Here is a 13,138-nt window from a genome sequence, read left to right as displayed (position 1 = left end):
TAAGCCCAGTTCCCTCAGCCTCTCCTCGTAAATCATGTGCCCCAGCCCCCTAATCATTTTTGTTGCCCTCCACTGGACTCTCCAATTTGTCCACATCCTTTCTATAGTAGGGGGCCCAAAACTGGACGCAGTACTCCAGATGTGGCCTCACCAGTGCCGAATAGAGGGGAATAATCACTTCCCTTGATCTTCTGGCAATGCTTCCACTAATGCAACCCAATATGCCATTGGCCTTCTTGGCAGCAAGGACACACTGTTGACTCATATCCAGCTTCTCGTCCACTGTAATCCCCAGGTCCTTTTCTGCAGAACTGCTGCTTAGCCAGTGGGTCCCCAGCCTGTAGCAGTGCCTGGGATTCTTTGGTCCTTGTTGAACCTCATCCGAGTTCTCTTGGCCCAATCCTCCAATTTGTCTAGGTCACTCTGGACCCTATCCCTACCCTCCAGCATATCTACCTCTCCCCCCATCTTAGTGTCATCCACGAACTTGCTGAGGGTGCAATCCATCCCATCATCCAGATCATTAATGAAGATGTTGAACAAAACCAGCCCCAGGACTAACCTTTCTATCCACCTTATAGTCCATTCATCCAATCCATACTTCAAGAAGGGCAGAAGGTTCCACTAAACTCCAGGAAACATTCAGCTCGACGGTGTTGGAATCATAAGTGGAAAAGGGTCTCCTTGTGGGCAACTGGCAATAACAAATCCAGATTCAGCTTCTCTTCAATCCGCATTGGAGTGCCTGCACCATTTGAAATCTCTCGATACAGTTAGTAGCATCTCGCAGTCCTTGCTGCTCATCATGCATTGGTTGGACAAAGGATTGTGTTCAGCCACAATTTAGTTAAGAGGTTTCTGAAGAGGTTAATGAATGTCTACTCTCTGATTAGAGAGCCCACACTGATGTGGGACCTCATTCTAGTACTGACTCAGCTCCCCCCATAGACACAGCCCCTGGTGCTCTTCTGAGCATCTTTCAGTTAAGAAACTATGAAGACTGAGTGAGCTGCAGGCTCTCATAGTTGCCTTATATGGTCATTCACAAAAATTAAGTGTCTGTCCTCCAGCCACATCCAGCATTGCTCCCCAAGCTAGACACAAAATTCCATCTTAACCAGTCCATAAACTTGCCAATATTTTCCCCTAGACCTTGCTCTCCCTCAGCTAAGCTGCTCACCTTGGATGCTAAGAAGTCATTTAGCTTTCTATTAGACTAGGTCTGAGGAGTATAGGGATTCACCTAGACTCTGTCTCTTATGGGGTGTCACACGGGGGTCACTCACCACACTGATGCCTCCTGCTGGGTGTTTTGGGAATTAGCTCAGTCCCAGTGGGTGCACCCTCAGGGGGTGGGGGAGGGGTGGCTCTCCCATCTTCACCTCCAGACCCGTTATGGCTCCTTTCTCTCAGCATCTGCTTCATGGCGTAGCCCTCCAGCCGTGTCACCATTCAGTTCCCCCACTTTCGGGGGAGTCCTCCAACAAGAGTTCAGCCACTCCTCTCAACGGCTTAGCAGTCCACAGCCGGGCCGCTCCTTCAGTGGCTGGCGGGGGAGGGAGGGAGAGAGACAGGCCTGCCCACTACTCCAGGCCCTGGGACCCTGCAAACAGCAGCTTCCTGCTGGCTTTTCCTTCCAGCTCACTGTCTCTATTCCCTGGACCACTTCCCCACAGCCTCAGTTCCTTCTGCTCCCGCCTCTGGCTCCAGCTCCTTTGCCCTCTTCCCAGGGCCTCAAGCCTGTAAGTCCTGGCAAACCACCAGGAGCCCTCTCGGAAGCCAATCTTCTCCCTAGGGCTCCCTGCAGCAGACTCACTCAGGATGGTCTGCAACTTCTTTTTATATGGGCTGGCTGGGCCCTGACTGGCTGGTCCAGCCTCTGCCCTAATTGGCTGTTTCCCCTGCAGCCCCTCCTTTGCCTGCTTGCCCCTCAGCCTCCCTAGGCGGGTTTTAACCCTCTCAGGGCCAGTGGGGGGCAGGTGCCCCGTGACGTTGCAGTCTATATAATTTTATAAAAATATGCTAATGAGTGAATATAATGTAAGTGGAATATGCTTCATGCAAAAGGTCTCTTGTAAGGTATCATTACAAAGCTTATAATCTACTGAGTGTGATCATCCTATTTGTATAAATGTACCACTCTTGTATCTGAAACTAGAAATATGAAATTATGCAAAGTGGGGGCCATTAATGGTGGTTTGGAATCTTGATGACTCCCATTAACCAGGACAATTGTCTGCAGAGGGCTGTGTTTTACCTGTAAGTCTTCCTGTGTACGTGTGTGCTGGCAAGTGTGCAATGAAGTCTTGCAGTGATATGTGATCATGTCACCTGAACTGGAATCCATCTTTAACCTGGTGTCTTTCCATTGAGAAGGAGGGGGTGGGAACCCAGAGAGGGACAAAGGATTCTCGCCTTATGCAAAAGATATATAAAGGGCTGGAACAGAACAAAGGGAAGGGAGCCATCATGAAGAATCCCCTAGCTACCACTTGAGCGGGAACAAGAGCTGTACCAGGGGAAAGAATTGTGCCCAGGCCTGGAAGATGTCCAGTCTGAGGAAAAAACTTACTGAAGCATCTCTGAGGGTGAGATTATCTGTATTCAGTTTGATTAGACATAGATTTGCACGTTTTATTTTATTTTGCTTGGTGACTTACTTTGTTCAGTCTGTTACTACTTGGAACCACTTAAATCCTACTGTCTGTATTTAATAAAAGCACTTTTTACTTATTAATTGACCCAGAGTATGTATTAATACCTGAGGGAGCAAACAACTGTGCATATCTCTCTATCAGTGTTATAGAGGGTGAACAATTTATGAGTTTACCCTGTATAAGCTTTATGCAGGGTAAAACGGATTTATTTGGGTTTAGACCCCATTGGGAGTTGGGCACCTGAGTGCTAAAGACAAGCGCACTTCTGTTACCTGCTTTCAAGTAAACCTGCAGCTTTTGGGGCAAGTAATTCAGACCCTGGGTCTTTGTTGGAGCAGATGGGAGTGTCTGGCTCAGCAGGACAGGGTGCTGGGGTCCCGAGCTGCAGGGAAGGCAGGAGCAGAGGTAGTCTTGGCACATCGGGTGGCCGCTCCCAAGAGGGTTTCTGTGATCCAACCCGTCAGAGCCCCGTCATATTGGGAAAAGAGAAACAATCAGGCATTCACATCCCAATGGCTTTCCAAATAGATTAGACTCTGTAATGAGGAGCGTTGTAAACACACCTGTGTTCCGCTTCCACAAGGGCACACTTGACCTTGGCGAAGGCTGCTTCCATGGCCTGCCTTATGCATATTTCTGTATTGGAGAGCTTCAGAACTGCCACCTAGTGCTCAGCTTACGCTTTCGCTAGATTTTACAGCTACGTTGGCTGCTGAGTTTGGTGAGGCAGCACTGCGGTTCTTATCTAGCTAGGCCTCCGCATCCCACTCCACTGCAGGAGGAGCGCTGCTTGTCAGTCTCCCAGAAGTGGGTATGTGTAGAGGCCGCTGGCAGAACAAATGAAGGTTGCTCCCCCTGGTTCTCCAAGATAGACCCTGCACATCTGTGCTCCCTGGCCGCCTTCCCTCTTGCTCAGAGTCCTACTTACAGTCAGACTTGAGGAAGTGGTGAAGGAACTGAGCCAACCAGCACGCCAAACCCCTCCTTTTATAGTCTCATCTCTTAAGGGTCAGGGCCGGTGATGTGAGGGGTAGAAGTACAAGAGAACTCCAATGAGCACCACTGTGAGAAGAGTCCAGCTTTCAGAGACTCCATCTCCAAGAACTCCTTACAGGTCAGGAACCTGCATTGCCGAATGCTGCCTGCACTTCAACTGTAGTGTGGGAGGAGAGGATCTAGGCCAAAGGACAGGTCTGGGATCCAGGACTTCTGGGTACTGTTCTCTGCCACTGTCTCCGTGGGTGCCCTTGGACAAGGCATTTCATCCTGCTGTGCCTTAATTCCCCATCTTTAATATGGGGATGATGTGCCTTGCCTCCTCCCATAGGCTTGGGAACGTGAATTCATGTCTGGCTGGGAGGCACACTACAGCTGGGAGCACCATGGAACAGCCTAGTAAAGGGGACACCCTGTATCCACAGGTCTCTAGCCTGCGGAGCCTAAGGGCTTTGCTGGCAAGTCTGGCACTTTCCTGGCACTCTGGTACAGCAGACGTAAGAGCCAGTTTCAGCACCATATCCCACTTTACATCAATGTTAGACACCCGCCGTGGTGAAAGATGATGTCTCCATCACGGCACCATATTGGTTATGCACGGGCTGTAAAAAACTATGGCACAAGGGGCAGCAGAAGGGTTTAGTTGGTACCAGAAGAGGAACTCGCCAGCCACTGATGGTGGTGGGGAAGGGCCTGGCCACTCTGGCCAGCTGCTTTGGTGATGGGGGAAGAGGGACTGGCCGTTCTGGCCAGGGGCAGGGAGTGGAAGAGAGGCTGGGAGTGACTGGTTATGTTTTGTGCTTGCCTTTTGCAACAGGAGTGTGTGTTGGGGACTCTGCCACTGAAGTTGCCTCCATGGATCCTGCTTCTGTCTCACCCAGCAGCAGCTGCTCCAGTGCCTGGCTTCTTGTGCTGCTGGGGACACTGGGGACAGCTCTGCTCGGGGCAGCTCACAGACTGGGGCTGATCTACCAGCTCTGGCATAAGGTAAAGCTAAGTCAGCTCCCGCTTTCACATAGACTCCTGTCATACAAGGCTTAGAAAGGAATGCAGGTGCATGAGGGAAGCTTGGGTAGCATCTGCACTGAAATCCCGGGACAGATTCACTGCACTGGTGGCTACCCAGGACTATGTGCTGGTGAGGCTGCTAAGTGCAGAAGTGCACACGGTGGGGCTGCCCCCCAGGAATGCCCAGGGCCCTGTGCTGCTCTCCTGATTCCATAGCTAAGGTGGTGGGAGTTCCTGTGGGTTTGGTGGAAAAGTCTCCCTGTCCCGGGGGTGTTTGTGCTCGGGAAGTCCCATATTCGCATGCTGGATCTCAGGGGACCCGGCACCTGCACTGGTTACCTCCCAGGGGAGAGGGATATCAAAGGGTTTCTCTGCGTTCAAGTCCCTCAAGTAGGGCCCTACCAAATTCACGGTCCATTTTGGTTAATTTCACGGCCAGGGGTTTTTAAAATTAGTCAATTTCATATTTTCAGAAGTTTACATCTAATTTCACTGTGTTGTAACCATCAGGGTCCTGACCCAAAAGACGGATCACCAGGCTGTTGTTGGGGGTGGGTCATGGCATCGCCACCCTTACTTCTGCCCTGCTGCCGGCAGGGGCACTGCCTTCAGAGCTCGGCAGCCAGAGCGGAACGCAGCTGGCTGGGCATCCAACTCTAAAGCCAACGCTGCTGCCAGCAGCAGCAGTGCAGAAGTGAGGGTCAAAAGGTATGGCGGGTGGATTACCATAGGTTTGGTTTTCCAGTAGTCTCCCACCCCAGCGCAAGGATGTGACAGCTGGAGCCGTGGAACTTCCTGCAACCAGGGGAGATCCCAGCGGTGGGTCTGAGCGGCCCGGGGAGCAACCCCTGCAGGGGAAGAGGAAGTCTCAATCCCAAGGAGTCCCCAGCTGGGTGCCAGATTTCATGGGGGAGATCATATTTCACCCTCTGTGATGCGTTTTTCATGGCAGAGAATTTGCTAAGGCCCTACCTGTGAGAAGAGCCCTAGGAAGCATCACACGCTGCCCACACAATAGGGACCTAGGATGCTCTTACCTCACTGGTCCCTGCAAACACAGCTGGGGCATGTCCATGCAGCAGCATCCCCATGCCTTGTGGCAGTGCATTCTGGGGAAGTCCAGGCTACTGTTCAATCCTCTCTTAATCAGGACATGTCTACACGTTCTCCGGGCACTCTGAGCTGCCCCAGGAGCTCTCTGGGGTACCCTACTGCCCATAGAGCTGGCTGGAAGGCGGAGCCTGCCAGACTGCTTACGCGGGCATGTCCGGGGATCCCATCTGCCCTGCAGAGTCACATGGTGCCGGATTGGATACAGGCCACGTGCCAACCTAGACTCCTTGCCTGACAACTCACCACGAGCTGCCAGGGTTCCTAATCAGGTGGGGGATGGGCACACAGCATGTTCAGAGCCAACCAGGTCACTAGCTGGTTATCCCTGGGTCCCAGTGTGTGCTGGAGCTGCACGCCTTTGGCCATTAGCACCATCCCTGCCCTGCACAATGTCTCCTCACAGCGTCCACGGGGAGCCATCCAGACACCGCCCCGCCAGGCTGGCACTCTGTTGGTCTGCTTCTGACCCCACCTCCTGCTGTGCCAGACCGGTGCTCTGCTGGTCTGCGTCCTGCCCTGGTGGGCCGATATTCTGCCAATCGGCGTCCTGACCCAGGCCCAGTGCCCTGCTCTGCGGGCCAGGTGCTCTGCGTCATGCCCTGCCAGTCTGCATCCTGCCCCGGCCCCCGCCTCCTGCTCTGCCGGGCCAGCGCTCGGCCTGTCTGCATCTTGACCCAGCCCCCTTGCCCTGCCCTGCCAGGCTGGTGCTCTGCTAGGCTGACCTCTGCTGGTCTGTATCCTGCCTCGCCCGCGCGTTCTGTGCCGATGGGCCAGGGCTCTGATGGTCCCTATCCTTCTCAGGCAGAGCCGAAGAGTACCCGGCACGGTGGGGAGCTTGTTGCAGAGGTCCTGAAGGCCCATGGGGTGCGTTACTTGTTCACGCTGGTAGGAGGCCACATCTCGCCCATCCTGGTGGCCAGCGAGAAGCTGGGCATCCGCGTGGTGGACACAAGACACGAGGCCACAGCTGTGTTTGCTGCCGATGCAGTCGCCAGGCTCTCAGGTACACACCACACACGGAGACCAGCCCAGGGTCTGGGTGGGGGGCTCCCCCAGCACAAGGACATTGCCTGGGGTGCGCCCTGCAGGCAGGTCCTCAGCAGAGCCATGTCTCCCAGAGGCATGGGCTCTGCCCTGCCACCACTCAGTTTATCAGTGCCCAGCTCACCTGTCAGCCTCTGCTGGCAGGAACATGTTGTGACAGGCCAGCCCCCATGTGGGAGTGCAGTCTGTTGGGGGGAGTGGCACCTCCCCCCTCTGGTCCCGCCCACTAACTTCTGGCCGGAGGGTTGAGCGTGGTGTGGCTCCGCCCACCAGGGTTCAATGAGAGGCTCCTCCCTCTCTGGATCTGTGGGCGGTCAATCCGCCTCACTACAGGGAGGCACAGGGGGAAAAGGGAGCTGGGGACGTAGACTGACTGACTCCATGTTCTGTCCTCAGCTGGGTGCAGTGGGACTCACTGTGGGACCTTCCTCCTAAGGCTGTGTCTGCCATACTACAGTAGGCAGGGGCATGGCTATGGGCAACGGGGCAGTGACCAGGTTGCCCCAGCAGTGGGTGGGGCATGGCCATGGGTGGCAGGGGGCAGTGACCAGGTCATCCAAGAAGTGGGAGGGGCATGGCCATGGCAACAGAGCAGTGACCAGGTCACCCCTGTCATGGGCAGGGGCATGGCCATGGGCATTGGGGCAGTGACCAGCTCTCCCCAGCAACAGAAAGGACCACACGCAACGGGGGCAGTGACCAGCTCAGCCGAGCAATGGGCAGATCATTACCTGAGTTCTTGTTCTGGCTTGGGGAACAATGCACAGGCTGGCTTCCAGCCGCCTGCCCTAAACTGTTCCCTGTCCCCCCGCTGCCTGGCCTGCCCACCTGTCTGTGGTAAGGATGCAGTTGTTCACATCTGCCCTTCTGTGGGCTGGCTGCTCTGCATTGTAGGGACAGTCGGAGTTGCCGCGGTAACAGCGGGACCTGGGGTAACCAACACCGTGACGGCTGTAAAGAATGCCCAGATGGCCGAATCCCCAGTGTTGCTGATTGGCGGGGCAGCTGCCACACTGCAGAAGGTGAGTCTGTGGTGCTGCCGATAGCAGAGGTTGCTGCCATGTCGTGGCAGGCGGGTGCCCAGTGCTGCCACACCACAGCAGGAAAACCATTCCTGCCCCAGTCTCAAGCAGCTGGAGCTGTCCAAGCAGAAGGGCCAAATTGGCACCGGTGTGTGGAGCAGGAGTAGTCTGACTTAGACCATGCTGCTGGGGAAGAGGGACAGCCAGCCCCACTTGCATTCCTCACCTCTACCCAGGGTCAATACCACGTCCCTGTTGGTTGTGAGGTCTCATCCCTCCAAGCCCAATGATCTCTGCTGCCCCATTGCTAGACAGACACTCAGAGGGGCACGGCCTTATCACCCACTGTGCCTGGTCACTGGGGAGGAAGCAGCCTGGCTGGGGGCATCCTCAGGCAGTGGGTTTTACAGGGCCATCGGAGCATGGACTGCAGGTCTGTCTATCTGCGCAGGGCCGGGGTGCTCTCCAGGACATTGACCAGCTGTGCCTCTTCAAGCCACTCTGCAAGTTCTGTGCGTCAGTGAGGACTGTGCGGGACATCGTCCCCACACTGCGAAGGGCCATGGCGGCAGCACAGTCCGGCACCCCAGGTAAAAGCCTTTCTCCTGGGGCTTATCCTCCTATGCAGCAAAGGATTAATGGGCTGGGAGGTTTTCCTACCCAGGTCTCACTAGACCCGTCCCACAACTCTCACTCCTGCTGTCAGATCAAACTCTTGAATGTAGGTCATAGAATATCAGGGTTGGAAGAGACCTCAGGAGGTCATCTAGTCCAGCCCTGTGCTCAAAGCAGGACCAACACAAACTAAATCAGTCTCAAACTCAAATGACTACGAGGACCACATGAGGACTAGCACATTGGCCCAAGGGCCACATCACTGACACCCCACCCCTCGCCGAGGCCTCACCCCTACTCCACCCCTTCAATGAGGCTCCGCCCCTGCCCCGCCTCTTCCCACCCCTTCCCTGCCTCCATTCCAACCCATTCCCCGAAATCCCCACCCCAACTCCGCCCCCTCCCTGCCCCCAGGGGGTGCAAGAGGGGTGTGACGGGGGCTCAGGGCAGGGGGTTGGGGTGCTGGAGAGGTGCGGGGTGCAGCAAGGGGCTCAGGGCAGGGAGTTGGGGTGCGGGGTGTGGCAGGGGCTCAGGGCAGGGGGTTAGGGTGCGGCAGGGGGCTCAGGGCAGGGGGTTCGGCTGCAGGAGGGGTTCAGGGGGTGGGCTCTGGCCCAGTGCACACCGGGGAGAGGGCAGGCTCCCTGCCTGCCTGTCCTGTCCCACACCGCTCCAGGAAGCGGCCGGAACCTGGGGGGGGGGCCGCAGGGGTCTGTGTGTTGTCCTTGCTTCCAGGTGCCGCCCCCAGCAGCTTCCATTGTCCGGGAACTGGGAACCGTGGCCAATGGGAGCTTCGGGGGAGGTACCTGGAGGGACCCTGTGCCCTCCCTCCCTCCCCCAGGTTCCAGCCGCTTCCCGGTGCGCGCCGGGCCAGAGCCGCTCTAGGTAAACTCGGCGGGGGTGTGGGGAGCTGCCGGGCCACATGTTTGAGACCCCTGAACTAAATCATCCCAGCCAAGGCTTTGTCAAGCCGGGCCCTAAAAACCTCTAAGGAAGGAGATTCCACCACCTCCCTAAGTAACCCATTCCAGTGCTTCACCACCCTCCTAGTGAAATAGTGGTTCCTAATATCCAACCTAGACCTCTCTCATTGCAACTTGAGACAACTGCTTCTTGTTCTGTCATCTGCCACCACTGAGAACAGTCTAGATCCATCCTTTTTGGAACCCCCCTTCAGGTAGTTGAAGGCTGCTATCAAATCCTCCCTCACTCTTTTCCTAGCCCTGTTTTCTCAGGTCCCAGCTCCGTTTTCCAATAGCACTGCTGGCTCCCAGGAACATCTGCCCTAGCCCCCTGCCAGGGTCCCCATCCCAGTTCACAGAGTCCTGAACTCGATACCTCCCCATGAAACTCAATCCATGTTCCACTGCGGGTGTGAGCCCCAGGAGAGGTGGGGCAGTGTGACTGCTGCTGGGGAGCTGCGGCCAGCCAGCACCTGGGCTGCAGTGGGGTTTATCACAGGTCAGGGCAACTGAACCTATATTTCCCCCTCTGTGGTCCAGCAAGGGCGCCCACTCTGGGCTTCCCAGCCATCACCTCTCTGGGGCGGAGACCCACTTCTCTCTGCCTCCTGACTGGGGTTTTCCAGGCTGCACAGCTCCATGTCCACACTGTGAGTTACCTTGCCCTGCATATATTCACAGAAGGGACCATTGTAATCATCTCATCTGATCCCTGCATGGCACAGGCCAGAGAACGTCACTGAAACAATTCCTGCTCCCAGTCCAGTTGTTGTGTTAGAACTGGAGCACTTCTCTCAGAAATACTTCCCATCTTGATTGTAAAACTGATAGTGATGGAGAAGCCACCCTTGGTAAATTGTTCCAGTGGATAATTACTCTCACTGATAAAAAATTGCACCTTATTTCTAGTCTGAATTTGTCTAGCTCCAACTTCCAGCCTTTCGATCGTTTTATACCTTTCTCTGCTAGACAGAAGAGACCAGTATCAATTTTTTTGTTCCTCAGTAGGTACTTAAGAACTGCAATCAAGTCAGCCTTTAACCTTCTTTTTGTTAAGCTAATTAAATTCAGCTCCTTTTGTCTATCACTATAAGGCATGTTTTCCAAACCTTTAATCATTCGCGGGGCTCTTCCCTGATCCCTCTCCTGTGGCTCTTTGTATCTTTCCTCTGTATTGGAATAGCTTGTGTCTGGGCTGCCCTGACCCTGCTGGGCGATGGTGTGGGGCATTGGCATCGGCATTGGGCAGGGCCCAAGTTCTGTGAGGCTTCAGCATTGGGCAGGGGCAGGGTTGCCCATGCCCTATGGGGTGACAATTTAGGATGTCAGTGTTGGGCGGGGCTGGATCCTGGTTTGCCTATGTCCTGCGGGGTGATAATTTGGGGCGTTGGCACTGGACAGGGTGGGAGCCTCTGTTGCCCATGCCCTGCAGGGTAGGGATGGTACCTGGGTTGCCCATGCCCTGTGGGGCCATGGCTGGCTGACGATCGCTTTTTGTGCTACAGGCCCTGTGTTTGTGGAGTTCCCGATTGATGTGCTCTACCCATACTACTTGGTGGAGAAGGAGCTGGGCTTCAAAGAGACCCCTAGAGGGCTGCTGGGTGGAGTCATCAACTGGTGAGTACAGCCCTGTCCTGCCAAGGGCAGCGCTGAGCTGGGAGCTAACAACTGTCCCTCCACCTCGCCTGCAGGTACCTGGGCAACCACCTCAGAAACCTGTATGCAGGGGCCTGGGAGACAAGGGACTTTTCCCCCCTTCCTGTGCAGGTGCCACAGGCCACAGCAGAGCAGGTGAGAGCCCCTGGGGCCTGGTGCTCCCTCCCTTCAGGGAGCACATCTCCTCCCCGCCCGACTGGGAGCTTCCCCCCAGAGCTCCTCATTAGCACACTGCCCACCCCCGCACAACAAGCCTGTCCTCTGTTGGACCCTGCCCTGAGAAGGAGAAGGGAGGCGAGGAGGAGCATTGCTGCGCTGTGGCAGGGCAGGGGGTCCCTGGGGTCCTTGTCACTCTACAACCTTTTGGTGCCAGCCCCTTCTGCCAGCCCTTCACCTCTCTCTGCCTGCCACCTCCCTTGGTGCTGGCGCTATCTGTCCTCAGAGCTGGGCACAGCCTCTTTCCTGTCCTCCCCTGCCTCACCCCTCTGTGGTTCCTGCTAGATCCCCACTTGTAGCTTCCCTGCCAGTTCCTTCCTCATCCTTATGCCACTGGCTAAACTCTGCCCAGGAGCACCTCCAGGGGCCATGTGACAGCTGCTCAGCCACTGGCATTGACCCCGCTGACCACCCGGCCCCGCCCTACCCTGCCAGGCTCCGCCCAGCTGCTACATTGACCCCAATAACTCCTGGTCTGGCCAGGGTACGCCCAACAACTGCACTGACCCCAGTGACTGCTGGCCCTGCCAGGCTCTGCCTAGCCTTTGCACTGACCCCTGGCCTTGCCAGGCTCTGACGGCGCTTCCCATTTGCGTGCAGGTGCAGCAGTGTGTGGAGCTGGTCAGCCGTGCCAAGAAGCCTGTTATGCTCCTGGGCAGCCAGGTGACCCTGCCCCCGACGCCTGTGGAGAAGCTCAGGTGAAGAGTCGGCTCCATTCAGAGTCCTCTCTCTGCCCTGCCCCCGGTTCTGTGGGGGCGGGGGGCGCTGCTGGCCAGCCCTCGGGGCTTTTACCCAGCTTTTTCAGCTCTGCCCATCTGCAGGCTGGTGGCTGTGGCTTCCCGCAGTGGCCACGTGCACACAGAGTGAGAGCCACTGTCTGTCCTGGCCTGACCGAAAGAGACCCGAGGCTGTCAGACCGGACAGAGGGACATCAGCAGAGCTGGAATAGTAGGGAGCTGCAGGTTGGGATTGAGGGGCACCAGCAGAGCCGGACGGCACAGGGTCTGCACGGCAAGGCTAAGGCTCACTGGCAGAGCCATCTTTGGCACCTGGTTCCTCTGGTTTCAAGGGGCTGTCCTTTAATTAACCAAAAATGTGTCTTCCCCTCCAAGAAACAAGCACGTGGCGTGTCCGCCGGCCACGCGTGCTCCCCGCACTCTCACACGTTCGTGTTCTCAAACACACACACAATACCTTGCTCATTGGCTGTCATGCACCCTCCTCATGCACTGATGCACCCTGCCATGCGTGCCCTCCACTGCCATGTATTCCCTCCTCAGGCGCGCTGCTGCACCCTGCCATGCACGCCCGCCTCTCACGCACTTCCACTTGCTCAGCTGTCTGAGTGCACACGCAGATGGGGGCTGTGCAGGTAGCGCCCATGTTCATAGTAGTGTGAAGTATCCCTTTGCCATGAGGTGACTCAGCTGCTGAGAGCTAACACTTCCCTGTGCCCTGCAGGGAAGCCCTGGAGGCCCTCGGCATCCCTTGCTTCCTGGGTGGGATGGCCCGGGGCATGCTGGGAAGGAACAGCCCACTACATATCCGCCAAAACCGTCGAGAGGTGCTGAAGGAGGCTGACCTGGTCATTCTGGCAGGTCTGTGGAAGGCAGCATGGGAACTGGCCTGGAGGGTGTCGCACCTTGGGGCCACTGGACTTGGGAGTGACAGGGAGCTGGGATGGCACGTCAGTGGAGCGGGTTGTGGGGCAGGGCTGGGGGTTAGAGATGGGGTGTTGTGGGGCTGAGGGTTATCAGTGGCATGGGGTAATGCTCAACAGGGGCTGCGGAGTTGTGGGGTGGAGGAGCCTTTTGTGGAGGTGTGGTGGGGCTGGGCAGTGGCAGTTGTGGGG

The 13,138-nt window shown here is 56.3% G+C and overlaps 2 protein-coding genes across 2 annotated transcripts in view; both read left to right on the top strand.

The window, feature by feature from the left end:
- The window catches only part of LOC117867178 (2-hydroxyacyl-CoA lyase 2-like), a 33,919-nt gene that overhangs the window by 13,655 nt on the left and 7,126 nt on the right, over positions 1-13,138 (top strand). The window lies entirely within an intron of this gene.
- On the top strand, positions 3,665-13,033 carry ILVBL (ilvB acetolactate synthase like; the record flags this gene model as incomplete). The annotated part of the gene is given in 9 exon segments (XM_034793646.1): positions 3,665-3,771; positions 4,471-4,640; positions 6,576-6,777; positions 7,713-7,840; positions 8,292-8,430; positions 10,920-11,031; positions 11,106-11,205; positions 11,887-11,984; positions 12,748-13,033. Coding segments are annotated over 8 exon segments (1,197 nt in total).

Source organism: Trachemys scripta, chromosome 17, assembly GCF_013100865.1.
Source record: "Trachemys scripta elegans isolate TJP31775 chromosome 17, CAS_Tse_1.0, whole genome shotgun sequence".
In the NCBI taxonomy this organism is placed as follows: Eukaryota; Metazoa; Chordata; order Testudines; family Emydidae; genus Trachemys; species Trachemys scripta.
Note: the sequence above shows the minus strand (reverse complement) of the source record. Positions and strands in the feature narration are given on the sequence as shown.